General features: G+C 45.3%; 1 protein-coding gene across 3 annotated transcripts in view; it reads right to left on the bottom strand.

Annotated features, from left to right (window-relative positions):
* Window positions 1-1908: 1908 nt before the first annotated feature.
* LOC139414872 (HBS1-like translational GTPase) overlaps window positions 1909-19663 on the bottom strand; it is a 135221-nt gene continuing 117466 nt past the window's right edge. For all 3 annotated transcript variants that reach the window (XM_071162463.1, XM_071162464.1, XM_071162465.1), the window contains 6 exons: window positions 13972-14076; window positions 12647-12737; window positions 9111-9219; window positions 8477-8577; window positions 4122-4266; window positions 1909-2165 (listed from right to left, as the gene is read on the bottom strand). In XM_071162463.1, the coding sequence (XP_071018564.1) occupies window positions 2154-2165; window positions 4122-4266; window positions 8477-8577; window positions 9111-9219; window positions 12647-12737; window positions 13972-14076 (563 nt within the window). In that variant the 3' untranslated portion in view covers window positions 1909-2153. The remainder of the gene's footprint in view (window positions 2166-4121; window positions 4267-8476; window positions 8578-9110; window positions 9220-12646; window positions 12738-13971; window positions 14077-19663) is intronic.

The raw sequence follows: 19663 nt of genomic DNA, 5'->3' as shown, positions 1-19663 counted from the left end.
TGGATTTATTGTGATGGTGTAGGTAGACTATATTACATGGATTTATTGTGATGGTGTAGGTAAACTATATTACATGGATTTATTGTGATGGTGTAGACTATATTACATGGATTTATTGTGATGGTGTAGGCTATATTACATGGATTTATTGTGATGGTGTAGACTATATTACATGGATTTATTGTGATGGTGTAGACTATATTACATGGATTATTGTGATGGTGTAGACTATATTACATGGATTATTGTGATGGTGTAGACTATATTACATGGATTTATTGTGATGGTGTAGGCTATATTACATGGATTTATTGTGATGGTGTAGACTATATTACATGGATTTATTGTGATGGTGTAGGTAGACTATATTACATGGATTTATTGTGAAGGTGTAGGTAGACTATATTACATGGATTTATTGTGAAGGTGTAGGCTATATTACATGGATTTATTGTGATGGTGTAGGCTATATTACATGGATTTATTGTGAAGGTGTAGGCTATATTACATGGATTTATTGTGATGGTGTAGACTATATTACATGGATTTATTGTGATGGTGTAGGTAGACTATATTACATGGATTTATTGTGATGGTGTAGGCTATATTACATGGATTTATTGTGATGGTGTAGACTATATTACATGGATTTATTGTGATGGTGTAGGTAGACTATATTACATGGATTTATTGTGATGGTGTAGGTAGACTATATTACATGGATTTATTGTGAAGGTGTAGACTATATTACGTGGATTTATTGTGAAGGTGTAGGCTATATTACATGGATTTATTGTGATGGTGTAGACTATATTACATGGATTTATTGTGATGGTGTAGACTATATTACATGGATTTATTGTGATGGTGTAGGCTATATTACATGGATTATTGTGATGGTGTAGACTATATTACATGGATTATTGTGATGGTGTAGACTATATTACATGGATTTATTGTGATGGTGTAGGCTATATTACATGGATTTATTGTGATGGTGTAGACTATATTACATGGATTTATTGTGATGGTGTAGGTAGACTATATTACATGGATTTATTGTGATGGTGTAGGTAGACTATATTACATGGATTTATTGTGAAGGTGTAGACTATATTACGTGGATTTATTGTGAAGGTGTAGGCTATATTACATGGATTTATTGTGATGGTGTAGACTATATTACATGGATTTATTGTGATGGTGTAGACTATATTACATGGATTTATTGTGATGGTGTAGGCTATATTACATGGATTTATTGTGAAGGTGTAGACTATATTACATGGATTTATTGTGATGGTGTAGACTATATTACATGGATTTATGGTGATGGTGTAGACTATATTACATGGATTTATTGTGATGGTGTAGACTATATTACATGGATTTATTAGACTTTTTAAAATGTAGATGTTCCAAAGGTCTGTATCAGTGGCTTGTAGGCTGCTTGTGGAAGACAGGTGATGCTAAGTGTGTTTATGTTAATTAACGGTCACTGTGAGACTGGCAGTTATATTCTTGTCAACAACCGGCTGACAACATTGCATGACCATCTCAGCCCTAGGCCCAATGCAGTCAAAAACACGATTTTCCTGTGTTTAATATATACAGTATTTATATACCATGAGGTTAGAATAACACTGTGAAAAGAGAAGTTTGAAAAGACTGCCTGAAAATTCTGACCGTTTTGATAGGACAGAGTTTTGGGTAAATTAGTTAATAGACCAATAAGAAAGAGTTCCAAACCTCTCTGCCAATAACAGCTAGTGTTCAGTTTCCCCCTCCCCCACTCACACGACTTCCAGACAGTTGTTGCTTGAGAAATTACTATTTGCTATGAAGCAAATTTATGTTTTTTTTTGTTGACCATTTTAATTGAAAAACAATCAAAAGTAAGACACTTAATTGTTACCCAGAAATGATTTGATCTTTTATTGGTTCATCGTTTACTTCATCTTGTTCGGTAACTTCTGGATGGATAGATAGATAGAGGGATGGATAGATAGATAGAGGGATGGATGTGAACACTCAGTCTGTGAATGACACTTCTGTCAATCTCTGAAGGAATTGCACTTTGTCTGTCTGTCTGTCTGTCAGTCTGCAGTCTCTGGGTCCAGTTCTGACTTGATCCGGCTGGATCAGACCGCTCGTCATTCTTTGATCTGCAGAGAAAATACACAAAACCAAGACTAGGTTAAAATCTTGATCTCTAAAGTTTACGGCAACCATATCCTTCACAACAGGCAGGTGAACTGCCTGTAACTCCAGCAGGTTTGGTCTGTTCTGTCTGCTCAGATAGAACATTAGGGTTCTATCCCAAATGGGGCCCTATTCCCTATATAGTGCACTACTTTAGACCAGAGCCCTATTCCCTATATAGTACACTACTTTAGACCAGAGCCCTATTCCCTATATAGTACACTACTATAGACCAGAGCCCTATTCCCTATATAGTGCACTACTTTAGACCAGAGCCCTATTCCCTATATAGTGGTACTACTATAGACCAGAGCCCTATTCCCTATATAGTGCACTACTTTAGACCAGAGCCCTATTCCCTATATAGTGGTACTACTATAGACCAGAGCCCTATTCCCTATATAGTGCACTACTTTAGACCAGAGCCCTATTCCCTATATAGTGCACTACTTTAGACCAGAGCCCTATGGCACCCTATTCCCTATATAGTGTCAGAGACCTATGGGCCCTGGTCAAAATTAGTGTACTATATAGGGAATAGGGCTCTGGTCTATAGTAGTGTACTATATAGGGAATAGGGCTCTGGTCTATAGTAGTGCACTATGTAGGGAATAGGGCTCTGGTCTAAAGTAGTGCACTATATAGGGAATAGGGCTCTGGTCTATAGTAGTACCACTATATAGGGAATAGGGCTCTGGTCTAAAGTAGTGCAGTATATAGGGAATAGGGCTCTGGTCTAAAGTAGTGCACTATATAGGGAATAGGGCTCTGGTCTATAGTAGTACCACTATATAGGGAATAGGGCTCTGGTCTAAAGTAGTGCACTACATAGAGAATAGGGCTCTGGTCTAAAGTAGTGTACTATATAGGGAATAGGGCTCTGGTCTAAAGTAGTGCACTATATAGGGAATAGGGCCCTGGTCTAAAGTAGTGCACTATATAGGGAATAGGGCCCTGGTCTAAAGTAGTGCACTATATAGGGAATAGGGCTCTGATCTAAAGTAGTGCACTATATAGGGAATAGGGCTCTGGTCTAAAGTAGTGCACTATATAGGGAATAGGGCTCTGATCTAAAGTAGTGCACTATATAGGGAATAGGGCTCTGGTCTAAAGTAGTGCACTATATAGGGAATAGGGCTCTGATCTAAAGTAGTGCACTATATAGGGAATAGGGCTCTGATCTAAAGTAGTGCACTATATAGGGAATAGGGCTCTGGTCTAAAGTAGTGCACTATATAGAGAATAGGGCTCTGGTCTAAAGTAGTGCACTATATAGGGAATAGGGCTCTGATCTAAAGTAGTGCACTATATAGGGAATAGGGCTCTGATCTAAAGTAGTGCACTATATAGGGAATAGGGCTCTGGTCTAAAGTAGTGCACTATATAGGGAATAGGGCTCTGGTCTAAAGTAGTGCACTATTTAGGGAATAGGGCTCTGATCTAAAGTAGTGCACTATATAGGAAATAGGGCTCTGGTCTAAAGTAGTGCACTATATAGGGAATAGGGCTCTGATCTATAGTAGTACCACTATATAGGGAATAGGGCTCTGGTCTAAAGTAGTGCACTACATAGAGAATAGGGCTCTGGTCTAAAGTAGTGTACTATATAGGGAATAGGGCTCTGGTCTATAGTAGTACCACTATATAGGGAATAGGGCTCTGGTCTAAAGTAGTGCACTACATAGAGAATAGGGCTCTGGTCTAAAGTAGTGTACTATATAGGGAATAGGGCTCTGGTCTAAAGTAGTGCACTATATAGGGAATAGGGCCCTGGTCTAAAGTAGTGCACTATATAGGGAATAGGGCTCTGATCTAAAGTAGTGCATTATATAGGGAATAGGGAGCCATTTGGGACAAAAGCCTACAATGTAGATATATTTTCCTCAGTTAGGAAGAGGAGAAGGCCGGAGCCTGGTTACCTCGGTGACGACCCCGGCAGCGATGGTTGACCCTACGTATCTCAGCATGAAGCGTCCCAGCTCCTTGAAGTCCTTATAGAGCTCCAACGCCACGGGCCTCTGGGTCTGGATCTCCACCATCGCGTTCATACCCTTACCCAGACACCTACACAACATTAAACAAACATTTATACAACATTCACATTCTTTCCCAACACTAAAAGGGTGTAACGGTTCACCAAACCCATGATTCGGTACGTATTGACGTTTTGGGGCTCACGGATCGGCTTTGGTACATCGGGAAAATTAAATGCCATTCACAATGTTCCTGTTCCAATGTCTGTTGTGACAATGTTCCTGTTCCAATGTCTGTTGTGACAATGTTCCTGTTCCGATGTCTGTTGTGACAATGTTCCTGTTCCGATGTCTGTTGTGACAATGTTCCTGTTCCGATGTCTGTTGTGACAATGTTCCTGTTCCGATGTCTGTTGTGACAATGTTCCTGTTCCGATGTCTGTTGTGACAATGTTCCTGTTCCGATGTCTGTTGTGACAATGTTCCTGTTCCGATGTCTGTTGTGACAATGTTCCTGTTCCGATGTCTGTTGTGACAATGTTCCTGTTCCGATGTCTGTTGTGACAATGTTCCTGTTCCGATGTCTGTTGTGACAGGATTGTTACGTTGGGTCAAGTTTCCACTCGGATGCTGCGTTCGTAACCATGTGGGAATTTACCAGTTTTGAAGTCGTAAATACCAGCATTCATGTGATTTGAACTCTTTGAGAAACGCAGATTGACTAACGGCCAACAAGCTGCGTCAACCGTAAACTAAAAGTACGGCGATCGTAAACAAATTATTACGTTCAAAAAAAGAGGATTGCTTTTTATAAATGTTTTCAACGGCTGTTATAGAGGCCATTACCTTCGTAGGTCACAGAGGTCACCATGTAGAAGAAGTGGGAGCTCAAGGATGATGGGAGCTCATGTTTTCCCCACTAGTACTACCAGTTGGAGGGCCATTGAAATAGATTGAATTCATCTCCTCGTGTCTGTTGGAAAGCAGACTGAACCAGGTTTTCCTCTAGGATTTTGCCTGTGCTTAGCTCCATTCTGTTTATTTTTTATCCTGAAAAACTCCCGTCCTTAACAATCATACACATACCCATAACATGATGCAGCCATCACTATGCTTGAAAATATGAAGAGTTGTACTCAGTAATGTGTTCTATTGAATTTGTCCCAAACATACTTTGTATTCCCGGAAAAAAAGTGAATTGCTTTGCCACATTTCTTTCAGTATTAATTTAGTGCCTTGTTGCAAACAGGATGCATGTTTTGGAATATGTTTTTATTCTGTACAGGCTTCCTTCTTTTCACTCTTTCACCAATAGCTGCCCTGCTTTGTGAGGCATTGGAAAACCTCCCTGAAAACCTCCCTTTGAAATCCACTGCTCAACTGAGGGACCTTAGTATGTGTGGTGTACAGAGACGAGGTAGTCATTCAGAAATCATGTTCATTAAACACTATTATTGTGTCCATGCAACTTATTATGTGACTTGATAATTCTTAGATGCTGAACTTATTGAGGCTTGTCATAACAAAGGGGTTGAATACTTATTGACTCAGCTTTTCATTTAAATGAATTTGGAAAAAACAAAATTTAACTGACATTATAGGGTATTGTGTATAGAGGCCAGTGACACAAACCATCTCCATTTTAAATTCAGTAACACAACACCATGTTGAAGAGGTCAAAGGGTGTGACTTCTTTCTGAAGGGCAACACAGGGTGGCTAACTCATTGTGGGTGGCTAACTCATTGTGGGTGGCTAACTCATTGTGGGTGGCTAACTCATTGTGGGTGGCTAACTCATTGTGGGTGGCTAACTCATTGAATAGCTCGGCTTTGGATACTGTACAGTGCATTCAGAAAGTATTCAGACCCCTTGACTTTTTACAAATTGTTTTAAGGTACAGCCTTATTCTGAAATGGATTCCATTTATTTTTTTCTTCGTTAACAAAGCAAAAACAGGTTTTTTTTATACATTTTTGCAAATGTACACAAAAAAAAACCAAATGAAATGTCACATTTACATAAGTATTCAGACCCTTTACTCAGTACTTTGTTGAAGCACCTTTGTCAGCGATTACAGCCTCGAGTCTTCTTGGGTATGATGCTACCAGCTTGGCACACCTGTATTTGGGGAGTTTCTACCATTTTTCTCTGCAGATCCTCTCAAGCTCTGTCAGATTCGATGGGGAGCGTCGCTGCACAGCTATTTTCAGGTCTCTCTAGAGTTGTAAGATCGGGTTCAAGCCCGGGCTCTGGTTGGGCCACTCAAGGACATTCAGAGACTTGTCCTGAAGTCACTCTTGCGTTGTCTTGGCTGTGTGCTTAGGGTCGTTGTCCTTTTGGAAGGTGAACCTTCACCCCAGTCTTAAGTCCTGAGAGCTCTGGAGCAGGTTTTCATCAAGGATCTCTCTGTACTTTGTTCTGTTCATCTTTCCCTCGATCCTGACTAGTCTCCCAGTCCCTGCCGCTGAAAAACATCCCCACAGTATGATGCTGCCACCACCATGCTTCACCGTAGAGATGGTGCCAGGTTTCCTCCAGACGTGACACTTGGCATTCAGGCCAAAGAGTTCAATCTTGGTTTCATCAGACCAGAGACTCTTGTTTCTCATGGTCGGAGAGTCCTTTAGGTGCCTTTCGGCAAACTCCAAGAGGGCTGTCGTGTGCCTTTTACTGAGGAGTGGCTTCTTTTTGGCCACTCTACCAATTGGTGGAGTGCTGCAGAGATGGGTTGTCCATCTGGAAGGTTCTCCCATCTCCACAGAGGAACTCTGGAGCTCTGTCAGAGTGACCATCGGTCACCTCCCTGACCAAGGCCCCGATTGTTCAGTTTGGCGGTTCCAAACGTCTTCCATTTAAGAATGATGAGGCCACTGTGTTCTTTGGGACCTTCAATGATAAAGACATTTTTTGGTACCCTTCCCCAGATATGTGCCTCCACACAATCATGTCTTGGAGCTCTACAGACAATTCCTTTGACATCATAGCTTGGTTTTTACTCTGACATGCACTGTCAACTGTGGGACCTTATATAGACAGATGTGTGCTTTTCAAAATCATATCCAATCAATTGAATTGACCACAGGTGGACTCCAATTAAGTTGTAGAAACATCTCAGGGATGATCAACGGAATCAGGATGCACCCGAGTTCAATTTTGAGTCTGAATACTTATGTAAATAAGCTTCTGATTTAAATTTGTTATAAATTTGCTCAATTTTGTAAAAACCTATTTTCGATGAATCATTATGAGGCATTGGTTGTAGATTGATGATGTAGATTTCCTCACAAAGGAAAATAATTTAACCCATTTTAGAGTTGTGCAACAAAATGTGTTGAAGGGGTCTGAATACTTTCCGACTGCACTGATCGGGTACTACCCGTTTACTGAAATGGGTTCAAGAGTTCGCAACGTGGCTCGAGAAATGTGACAAGGTGCTGAAATCTAAACTATTCTCAACCACTGAGAATGGGAGCGGCTATAAACAAGACAGTAAAAAATAAAAACAAAGCCTACGTATCTATCTCTCCTTCTTTGGCCCGGTCAGAATCAGCTGCCAAGGGACGGTTGTGTTGTTTCTGTGTGTTTCCGTCGATATACTGGGGTGATGAAGTGATGGCAGCAGCTATTCTCGTTGAGCGTGGCGACGACATACCGCTCACGCATTATCCACCACTCTTGTCCATCTCTACTGTGACCTCAACATGTTCCCAAACTACAGATTATAACGATGGATCCTCAGATTCTGGTTTAATCGACCCCACCATTGTACAGACAAACTTCCTGCCTGTACCTCACAAAAGGACCGTTTGAAATGTGCCAATTGAGATTAGAATCTCTATAACGTGTGCGTTGGCTCTTGTAGAACAGAATAGTCTGAAACATTTTCAGCTCAGTATGTAGCTTCGGCTGTAGCCTGTAGGCATTGTGTTTTCATTTGATAAATATCTATTTAAGAAATTCATTCGGGTTCCACAGTGAGGACAGAACCGAGGTCCCTCGTACCGAACAGTTCGGTATGAATACATGTTCCCGTTTACAACCCAACCAAATACACAATGTTAATGCGATGTTTACTGACTGCATCACAACATTGAATACATATTTCGGGAGAGTTGATCCTTGATCCTGAGACTACAGAACTGCATTGACATAAAAAGGTAGAATCAGACGTAGGGATATCGGGCCGACTTCCTCAGCAAAACAAAACCGTGTGATAAGCGAGGCCAAAACTTCTCTTCTTCTATGGTCCCTCAGCTTGAAGCAGCTTCATCATCTATGAAGACTTCACCTTGATACTCACTTGGGTTTCTTCTTGAGCACCTCTCCGCTGCTCTTGTGCAGAACGCTGACCAGCTTCCTAATGGTGGCCGGTTCACTGATCGTCTGGTAGTGCAACACAACCTACGCACAGAACACACACTTAGAACCCCACACTTCACACACTGAACCACACACTTAGAACCACATACTTCACACACTTAGAACCACATACTTAGAACCACACACTGAACCACACACTTAGAACCACATACTTAGAACCACACACTTCACACACTGAACCACACACTTAGAACCACATACTTCACACACTGAACCACACACTTAGAACCACATACTTAGAACCACACACTTCACACACTGAACCACACATTTAGAACCACATACTTCACACACTGAACCACACACTTAGAACCACATACTTAGAACCACACACTTCACACACTGAACCACACACTTAGAACCACATACTTCACACACTGAACCACACACTTAGAACCACATACTTAGAACCACACACTGTACCACACTGAACCACACACTTAGAACCACATACTTAGAACAACACACTTCACACACTTTGAACCACACAGACAATATTCTTAAATCTACTTAGAACCACCCACGGAACACAGATTGTTTGTGTGTGTACTCACGGGGAAGCCCTGTGTGATGGGGACCTCTATGTTGAAGAGCAGGACTCTGGCCCTGAAGCGGGAACACGCTCTGATTGGCTCCTTAATATCACAGAACACACAGCCCACACTGGAGGAGAGATTATAGACAGAGTGGACAAAACATTAGGAACGCCTGCTCTTTCCATGACATAGACTGACCAGGTGAATCCAGGTGAAAGATATGATCCCTTATTGATGTCACCTGTTAAATCCACTTCAATCAGTGTAGATGAAGGGGAGGAGACAGGTTAAGGATGAAGGGGAGGAGTCAGGTTAAAGATGAAGGGGAGGAGACGGGTTAAAGATGAAGGGGAGGAGTCAGGTTAAAGATGAAGGGGAGGAGACAGTTTCAATAATTATTTTTAAGCCTTGAGACATGGATTGCGTCTGTGCCATTCAGAGGGTGACTGGACAAGACTAAATATTTAAGTGTCTTTGAACTGTGTATGGTGGTAGGTGCCAGGCACACTGGTTTGTGTCAAGAACTGCAACGCTGCTTGGTTTTTCACAATCAACAGTTTCTCTGTGTGTATCAATAATGATCCACCACCCAAAGGACATTCAGCCAACTTGACACAACTGTGGGAAGCATTAGAGTCAACATGGGCCAGCATCCCTGTGGAACGCTTTCAACACCCTGTAGAGTCAACATGGGCCAGTATCCCTGTGAAACACGGTCAACACCTTATAGAGTCAACATGGGCCAGTATCCCTGTGAAACACTTTCAACACCTTATAGAGTCAACATGGGCCAGCATCCCTGTGAAACACTTTCAACACCTTATAGAGTCAACATGGGCCAGCATCCCTGTGAAACACTTTCAACACCTTATAGAGTCAACATGGGCCAGCATCCCTGTGAAACACTTTCAACACCTTATAGAGTCAACATGGGCCAGCATCCCTGTGAAACACTTTCAACACCCTGTAGAGTTCATACAGCCACCCAGATCAAACATTACAGGGATAGAAACACACAGAAAATAATTACACACTCACTTGATCTGATTAGAGGTCAGGGGTTAGAGGTTAGGGCTGTATACTCACTTGATCTTGATGATGACCAGTGGGGCAGGGTTAGAGGTTAGGGGTTAGAGGTTAGGGCTGTATACTCACTTGATCTTGATGATGATCAGTGGGGCAGGGTTAGAGGTTAAGGTTAGGGTTTAGGTTCTATACTTAATCTAGATGCTGCCCATGCCAGTGGGTTTGGGTTAGGGGTTAGAGGTTAGGGGTTAGGTTATATACTAACTTAATCTAGATAATGTCCATGCCAGTGGGTTTGGGTTAAGGTTAGAGGTCAGGTGTTAAGGTTAGAGGTCAGATGTTAAGGTTAGAGGTCACGTGTTAAGGTTAGAGGTCACGTGTTAAGGTTAGAGGTCAGGTGTTAAGGTTAGAGGTCAGGTGTTAAGGTTAGAGGTCAGGTGTTAAGGTTAGAGGTCACGTGTTAAGGTTAGAGGTCACGTGTTAAGGATAGCGTTTATGTTATATACACTGCTCAAAAAAATAATGGGAACACTTAAACAACACAATGTAACTCCAAGTCAATCACACTTCTGTGAAATCAAACTGTCCACTTAGGAAGCAACACTGATTGACAATAAATTTCACATGCTGTTGTGCAAATGGAATAGACAACAGATGGAAATTATAGGCAATTAGCAAGACACCCCCAATAAAGGAGTGGTTCTGCAGGTGGTGACCACAGACCACTTCTCAGTTCCTATGCTTCCTGGCTGATGTTTTGGTCACTTTTGAATGCTGGCGGTGCTTTCACTCTAGTGGTAGCATGAGACGGAGTCTACAACCCACACAAGTGGCTCAGGTAGTGCAGCTCATCCAGGATGGCACATCAATGCGAGCTGTGGCAAGAAGGTTTGCTGTGTCTGTCAGCGTAGTGTCCAGAGCATGGAGGCGCTACCAGGAGACAGGCCAGTACATCAGGAGACGTGGAGGAGGCCGTAGGAGGGCAACAACCCAGCAGCAGGACCGCTACCTCCGCCTTTGTGCAAGGAGGAGCAGGAGGAGCACTGCCAGAGCCCTGCAAAATGACCTCCAGCAGGCCACAAATGTGCATGTGTCTGCTCAAACGGTCAGAAACAGACTCCATGAGGGTGGTATGAGGGCCCGACGTCCACAGGTGGGGGTTGTGCTTACAGCCCAACACCGTGCAGGACGTTTGGCATTTGCCAGAGAACACCAAGATTGGCAAATTCGCCACTGGCGCCCTGTGCTCTTCACAGATGAAAGCAGGTTCACACTGAGCACGTGACAGAGTCTGGAGACACCATGGAGAACGTTCTGCTGCCTGCAACATCCTCCAGCATGACCGGTTTGGCGGTGGGTCAGTCATGGTGTGGGGTGGCATTTCTTTGGGGGGCCGCACAGCCCTCCATGTGCTCGCCAGAGGTAGCCTGACTGCCATTAGGTACCGAGATGAGATCCTCAGACCCGTTGTGAGACCATATGCTGGTGCGGTTGGCCCTGGGTTCCTCCTAATGCAAGACAATGCTAGACCTCATGCGGCTGGAGTGTGTCAGCAGTTCCTGCAAGAGGAAGGCATTGATGCTATGGACTGGCCCGCCCGTTCCCCAGACCTGAATCCAATTGAGCACATTTGGGACATCATGTCTCGCTCCATCCACCAATGCCACGTTGCACCACAGACTGTCCAGGAGTTGGCGGATGCTTTAGTCCAGGTCTGGGAGGAGATCCCTCAGGAGACCATCCGCCACCTCATCAGGAGCATGCCCAGGCGTTGTAGGGAGGTCATACAGGCACGTGGAGGCCACACACACTACTGAGCCTCATTTTGACTTGTTTTAAGGACATTACATCAAAGTTGGATCAGCCTGTAGTGTGGTTTTCCACTTTGATTTTGAGTGTGACTCCAAATCCAGACTGTTGATAAATTTGATTTCCATTGAAATTTTTTTGTGATTTTGTTGTCAGCACATTCAACTATGTAAAGAAAACCGTATTTAATAAGAATATTTCATTCATTCAGATCTAGGATGTGTTATTTTAGTGTTCCCTTTATTTTTTTGAGCATTGTATATATATATATATATATATATGTTAGAGGTTAGGTTCTATACTAACTTAATCTAGATAATGTCCATGCCAGTGGGTTTGGGTTAGAGGTTAGAGGTTAGGGGTTAGGTTATATACTAACTTAATCTAGATAATGTCCATGCCAGTGGGTTTGGGTTAGAGGTTAGGGGTTAGAGGTTAGGTTCTATACTTAATCTAGATGCTGTCCATGCCAGTGGGTTTGGGTTAGGGGTTAGAGGTTAGGTTATATACTAACTTAATCTAGATGCTGTCCATACCAGTGGGTTTGGGTTAGGGGTTAGAGGTTAGGGGTTAGGTTCTATACTAACTTAATCTAGATGCTGCCCATGCCAGTGGGTTTGGGTTAGGGGTTAGGGGTTAGGTTATATACTAACTTAATCTAGATGCTGCCCATGCCAGTGGGTTTGGGTTAGGGGTTAGAGGTTAGGTTATATACTAACTTAATCTTGATGATGTCCATGCCAGTGACGGTCAGACTAACATGATCTCCTGCTGCTGCCCAGTCCAGAGGATCATCGTGGAGAGAGATACCTACACAGAGACAATACAGAGACAGACAGATAGGGAGAGAGACAGAGAGAGACACATAGAGCGAGAGAGAGAGCGACACAGAGAGGGGGAGAGAGAGACACAGAGAGGGAGAGAGAGACAGAGATAGAGGGGAAGAAAGAGAGCCAGAGACACAGAGCGAGAGAGAGAGACACAGAGAGGGAGAGAGAGGGAGAGAGAGACACACAGAGAGGGAGAGAGAGAGAAAGATAGAGGGGGAGAAAGAGAGCCAGAGACACAGGGCGAGTGAGAGAGACACAGAGAGGGAGAGAGAGGGAGAGAGAGGGAGAGAGAGGGGGAGAAAGAGAGCCAGAGACACAAAGAGAGAGACAGTGAGAGAGAGACACAGAGCGAGAGAGACAGAGCGAGAGAGAGAGAGAAAAACACACAGAGAAAGAGACGAGAGAGACACACAGAGAGACACACACAGAGAGAAAGAGACGAGAGACAGACACACAGAGAGAGACAGAGTGAGAGAGACAGAGACACAGAGAGACACAGAGACACAGAGAGAGACAAAGATGTGTTGTATGTCCACAAGGTGGCACTGGTGTATTAGACATTGGGAAACACACACACAGAGAGACATAGACACAGAGAGACAGAGACACAGAGAAACAAAGACAGAGACATAGAGCGACAGATACATAGAGAGACAGAGAGACAGAGTAGAGACAGATACACAGAGAGACATAGACACAGAGAGACATAGACACAGAGACATAGAGAGACAGAGAGACATAGACAGAGTAGAGACAGAGACACAGAGAGACATAGACACAGAGTAGAGACAGAGACACAGAGAGACATAGACACAGAGAGACATAGACACAGAGCCATAGAGAGACAGAGACATAGAGAGACAGAGATACATAGACACAGAGTAGAGACAGAGACACAGAGAGACACAGATAGACACAGAGAGATACAGACACACAGAAACAGACACAGAGAGATAGACACAGAGATACAGACACACAGAAACAGACACAGAGAAACACAGAGAGATACAGACACAGAGAGACACAGAGAGATACAGACACAGAGAGACACAGAGAGATACAGACACAGAGATACAGACACAGAGAGATACAGACACAGAGAGATACAGACACAGAGAGATACAGACACAGAGAGACACAGAGATACAGACACAGAGATACAGACACAGACAGATACAGACACAGAGATACAGACACACAGAAACAGACAGTACCTTTAACAGTGCATGTCTCATTGGGGGGCATGGCCAGTACTCGGTCTCCTGTCTGAATGTAGCCCGCCTCGATCTTCCCTGTTACACAGAACCCTGAGCCCTGATCTAGAACCACAGAGAAGAGGGTTAGAACACAGAACCATGAGCCTTGATCTAGAACCACAGAGAACAGGGTTAGAACACAGAACCCTGATCTAGAACCACAGAGAACAGGGTTAGAACACAGAACCCTTAGCCCTGATCTAGAACAACAGAGAACATGGTTAGAACACAGGACCCTGATCTAGAACCACAGAGAACAGGGTTAAAACACAGAACCCTGATCTAGAACCACAGAGAACAGGGTTAGAACACAGAACCCTGATCTAGAACCACAGAGAACAGGGTTAGAACACATAACCCTGATCTAGAACCACAGAGAACAGGGTTAGAACACATAACCCTGATCTAGAACCACAGAGAACAGGGTTAGAACACAGAACCCTGATCTAGAACCACAGAGAACAGGGTTAGAACACATAACCCTGATCTAGAACCACAGAGAACAGGGTTAGAACACAGAACACTGATCTTTAAAAAGAATATCAACAGCTGATCGAACACATAAAGCGTATTTCTCTCCAATGTTGAGCCCAAATGTGTTTACATCCCTGTTAGTGAGCATTTCTCCTTTACCAAGGTAATCCACCTGCCACCTGACAGGTGTGGCATATCATGAAGCTGATTAAGTTTTTCCTAGCCACCGTGCTTCTACACCTGCATTGCTTGCTGTTTGGGGTTTTAGGCTGGGTTTCTGTACAGCACTTTGAGATATCAGCTGATGTAAGAAGGGCTTTATGAATTTTGAATTTGTTTTAATTTATGAATTTGTTTTAATTAAACAGCATGCTTATTACACAGGTGCACCTTGAGCTGGTGGACAAAAAAAACTTGAAAATGTGCAGTTTTGTCACACAACACCACAGATGTGTCAAGTTGAGGGAGGGTGCAATTGGCATGCCGACTGCAGGAATGTCCACCAGAGCTGTTGCCAGAGAATGTAATGTTCAGTTCTCTACCATAAGCCATTATTTCAATTATTCCTTATATGAACTGTAACTCAGTAAAATCTTTGAAATTGTTGCGTTGATATTTTTTTATATTGATTTATTTAATATTTTAGTTCAGTATAGATGTATAGGCAGGTAGTCTAGTGGTTAGAGTGTAGGGTCGGCAGGTAGCCTAGTGGTTAGAGTGTAGAGGAGGCAGGTAGTCTAGTGGTTAGAGTGTAGGGTCGGCAGGTAGTCTAGTGGTTAGAGTGTAGAGGAGGCAGGTAGTCTAGTGGTTAGAGTGTAGAGGTGGCAGGTAGTCTAGTGGTTAGAGTGTAGAGGAGGCAGGTAGTCTAGTGGTTAGAGTGTAGGGTCGGCAGGTAGTCTAGTGGTTAGAGTGTAGAGGTGGCAGGTAGTCTAGTGGTTAGAGTGTAGGGTCGGCAGGTAGCCTAGTGGTTAGAGTGTAGAGGAGGCAGGTAGCCTAGTGGTTAGAGTGTAGAGGAGGCAGGTAGCCTAGTGGTTAGAGTGTAGAGGAGGCAGGTAGCCTAGTGGTTAGAGTGTAGAGGTGGCAGGTAGTCTAGTGGTTAGAGTGTAGGGTCGGCAGGTAGCCTAGTGGTTAGAGTGTAGAGGAGGCAGGTAGCCTAGTGGTTAGAGTGTAGAGGAGGCAGGTAGCCTAGTGGTTAGAGTGTAGGGTCGGCAGGTAGCCTAGTGGTTAGAGTGTAGAGGAGGCAGGTAGCCTAGTGGTTAGAGTGTAGGGGTGGCAGGTAGCCTAGTGGTTAGAGTGTAGAGGAGGCAGGTAGCCTAGTGGTTAGAGTGTAGAGGAGGCAGGTAGCCTAGTGGTTAGAGTGTAGAGGAGGCAGGTAGCCTAGTGGTTAGAGTGTAGAGGAGGCAGGCAGCCTAGTGGTTAGAGTGTAGAGGAGGCAGGTAGTCTAGTGGTTAGAGTGTAGGGTCGGCAGGTAGTCTAGTGGTTAGAGTGTAGGGGAGGCAGGTAGTCTAGTGGTTAGAGTGTAGGGGAGGCAGGTAGCCTAGTGGTTAGAGTGTAGAGGAGGCAGGTAGCCTAGTGGTTAGAGTGTAGAGGAGGCAGGTAGCCTAGTGGTTAGAGTGTAGGGTCGGCAGGTAGCCTAGTGGTTAGAGTGTAGAGGAGGCAGGTAGCCTAGTGGTTAGAGTGTAGGGGTGGCAGGTAGCCTAGTGGTTAGAGTGTAGAGGAGGCAGGTAGCCTAGTGGTTAGAGTGTAGAGGAGGCAGGTAGCCTAGTGGTTAGAGTGTAGAGGAGGCAGGTAGCCTAGTGGTTAGAGTGTAGAGGAGGCAGGTAGCCTAGTGGTTAGAGTGTAGAGGAGGCAGGTAGTCTAGTGGTTAGAGTGTAGTGTCGGCAGGTAGACTCGTGGTTAGAGTGTAGGGGAGGCAGGTAGTCTAGTGGTTAGAGTGTAGGGGAGGCAGGTAGTCTAGTGGTTAGAGTGTAGAGGAGGCAGGTAGCCTAGTGGTTAGAGTGTAGAGGAGGCAGGTAGCCTAGTGGTTAGAGTGTAGGGTCGGCAGGTAGCCTAGTGGTTAGAGTGTAGAGGAGGCAGGTAGCCTAGTGGTTAGAGTGTAGGGTCGGCAGGTAGCCTAGTGGTTAGAGTGTAGAGGAGGCAGGTAGCCTAGTGGTTAGAGTGTAGGGGTGGCAGGTAGCCTAGTGGTTAGAGTGTAGAGGAGGCAGGTAGCCTAGTGGTTAGAGTGTAGAGGAGGCAGGTAGCCTAGTGGTTAGAGTGTAGAGGAGGCAGGTAGCCTAGTGGTTAGAGTGTAGAGGAGGCAGGTAGCCTAGTGGTTAGAGTGTAGAGGAGGCAGGTAGTCTAGTGGTTAGAGTGTAGGGTCGGCAGGTAGTCTAGTGGTTAGAGTGTAGGGGAGGCAGGTAGTCTAGTGGTTAGAGTGTAGGGGAGGCAGGTAGCCTAGTGGTTAGAGTGTAGAGGAGGCAGGTAGCCTAGTGGTTAGAGTGTAGAGGAGGCAGGTAGCCTAGTGGTTAGAGTGTAGGGTCGGCAGGTAGCCTAGTGGTTAGAGTGTAGAGGAGGCAGGTAGCCTAGTGGTTAGAGTGTAGGGGTGGCAGGTAGCCTAGTGGTTAGAGTGTAGAGGAGGCAGGTAGCCTAGTGGTTAGAGTGTAGAGGAGGCAGGTAGCCTAGTGGTTAGAGTGTAGAGGAGGCAGGTAGCCTAGTGGTTAGAGTGTAGAGGAGGCAGGTAGCCTAGTGGTTAGAGTGTAGAGGAGGCAGGTAGTCTAGTGGTTAGAGTGTAGGGTCGGCAGGTAGTCTAGTGGTTAGAGTGTAGGGGAGGCAGGTAGTCTAGTGGTTAGAGTGTAGGGGAGGCAGGTAGTCTAGTGGTTAGAGTGTAGAGGAGGCAGGTAGCCTAGTGGTTAGAGTGTAGAGGAGGCAGGTAGCCTAGTGGTTAGAGTGTAGGGTCGGCAGGTAGCCTAGTGGTTAGAGTGTAGAGGAGGCAGGTAGCCTAGTGGTTAGAGTGTAGGGGTGGCAGGTAGCCTAGTGGTTAGAGTGTAGAGGAGGCAGGTAGCCTAGTGGTTAGAGTGTAGAGGAGGCAGGTAGCCTAGTGGTTAGAGTGTAGAGGAGGCAGGTAGCCTAGTGGTTAGAGTGTAGAGGAGGCAGGTAGCCTAGTGGTTAGAGTGTAGAGGAGGCAGGTAGTCTAGTGGTTAGAGTGTAGAGGAGGCAGGTAGCCTAGTGGTTAGAGTGTAGGGTCGGCAGGTAGCCTAGTGGTTAGAGTGTAGAGGAGGCAGGTAGCCTAGTGGTTAGAGTGTAGAGGAGGCAGGTAGCCTAGTGGTTAGAGTGTAGGGGCGGCAGGTAGTCTAGTGGTTAGAGTGTAGAGGAGGTAGGTAGTCTAGTGGTTAGAGTGTAGAGGAGGCAGGTAGTCTAGTGGTTAGAGTGTAGAGGAGGCAGGTAGTCTAGTGGTTAGAGTGTAGAGGAGGCAGGTAGTCTAGTGGTTAGAGTGTAGAGGAGGCAGGTAGTCTAGTGGTTAGAGTGTAGAGGTGGCAGGTAGCCTAGTGGTTAGAGTGTAGGGGTGGCAGGTAGTCTAGTGGTTAGAGTGTAGAGGTGGCAGGTAGCCTAGTGGTTAGAGTGTAGAGGTGGCAGGTAGTCTAGTGGTTAGAGTGTAGGGTCGGCAGGTAGCCTAGTGGTTAGAGTGTAGGGTCGGCAGGTAGGCTAGTGGTTAGAGTGTAGAGGAGGCAGGTAGTCTAGTGGTTAGAGTGTAGAGGAGGCAGGTAGTCTAGTGGTTAGAGTGTAGAGGAGGCAGGTAGTCTAGTGGTTAGAGTGTAGAGGTGGCAGGTAGCCTAGTGGTTAGAGTGTAGGGGTGGCAGGTAGTCTAGTGGTTAGAGTGTAGAGGTGGCAGGTAGCCTAGTGGTTAGAGTGTAGAGGTGGCAGGTAGTCTAGTGGTTAGAGTGTAGGGTCGGCAGGTAGCCTAGTGGTTAGAGTGTAGGGTCGGCAGGTAGGCTAGTGGTTAGAGTGTAGAGGAGGCAGGTAGTCTAGTGGTTAGAGTGTAGAGGAGGCAGGTAGTCTAGTGGTTAGAGTGTAGAGGAGGCAGGTAGTCTAGTGGTTAGAGTGTAGGGGTGGCAGGTAGCCTAGTGGTTAGAGTGTAGAGGAGGCAGGTAGTCTAGTGGTTAGAGTGTAGGGATGGCAGGTAGCCTAGTGGTTAGAGTGTAGGGATGGCAGGTAGCCTAGTGGTTAGAGTGTAGGGGCGGCTGGTAGCCTAGTGGTTAGAGTGTAGGGGCGGCAGGTAGCCTAGTGGTTAGAGTGTAGAGGAGGCAGGTAGCCTAGTGGTTAGAGTGTAGAGGAGGCAGGTAGCCTAGTGGTTAGAGTGTAGAGGAGGCAGGTAGCCTAGTGGTTAGAGTGTAGAGGAGGCAGGTAGCCTAGTGGTTAGAGTGTAGAGGCGGCTGGTAGCCTAGTGGTTAGAGTGTAGGGGCGGCAGGTAGCCTAGTGGTTAGAGTGTAGAGGAGGCAGGTAGCCTAGTGGTTAGAGTGTAGAGGAGGCAGGTAGCCTAGTGGTTAGAGTGTAGAGGAGGCAGGTAGCCTAGTGGTTAGAGTGTAGAGGAGGCAGGTAGCCTAGTGGTTAGAGTGTAGAGGAGGCAGGTAGTCTAGTGGTTAGAGTGTAGGGTCGGCAGGTAGTCTAGTGGTTAGAGTGTAGGGGAGGCAGGTAGTCTAGTGGTTAGAGTGTAGGGGAGGCAGGTAGTCTAGTGGTTAGAGTGTAGAGGAGGCAGGTAGCCTAGTGGTTAGAGTGTAGAGGAGGCAGGTAGTCTAGTGGTTAGAGTGTAGGGGTGGCAGGTAGCCTAGTGGTTAGAGTGTAGAGGAGGCAGGTAGTCTAGTGGTTAGAGTGTAGGGTCGGCAGGTAGCCTAGTGGTTAGAGTGTAGGGGTGGCAGGTAGCCTAGTGGTTAGAGTGTAGAGGCGGCAGGTAGTCTAGTGGTTAGAGTGTAGGGGTGGCAGGTAGTCTAGTGGTTAGAGTGTAGAGGAGGCAGGTAACCTAGTGGTTAGAGTGTAGGGTCGGCAGGTAGCCTAGTGGTTAGAGTGCAGGGTCGGCAGGTAGCCTAGTGGTTAGAGTGTAGAGGAGGCAGGTAGCCTAGTGGTTAGAGTGTAGGGGTGGCAGGTAGTCTAGTGGTTAGAGTGTAGGGATGGCAGGTAGTCTAGTGGTTAGAGTGTAGAGGAG

The sequence above is a fragment of the Oncorhynchus clarkii genome, chromosome 8 (assembly GCF_045791955.1).
Source record: "Oncorhynchus clarkii lewisi isolate Uvic-CL-2024 chromosome 8, UVic_Ocla_1.0, whole genome shotgun sequence".
Classification (NCBI taxonomy): Eukaryota; Metazoa; Chordata; class Actinopteri; order Salmoniformes; family Salmonidae; genus Oncorhynchus; species Oncorhynchus clarkii.
This window is presented reverse-complemented; position numbering and strand designations above follow the sequence as displayed.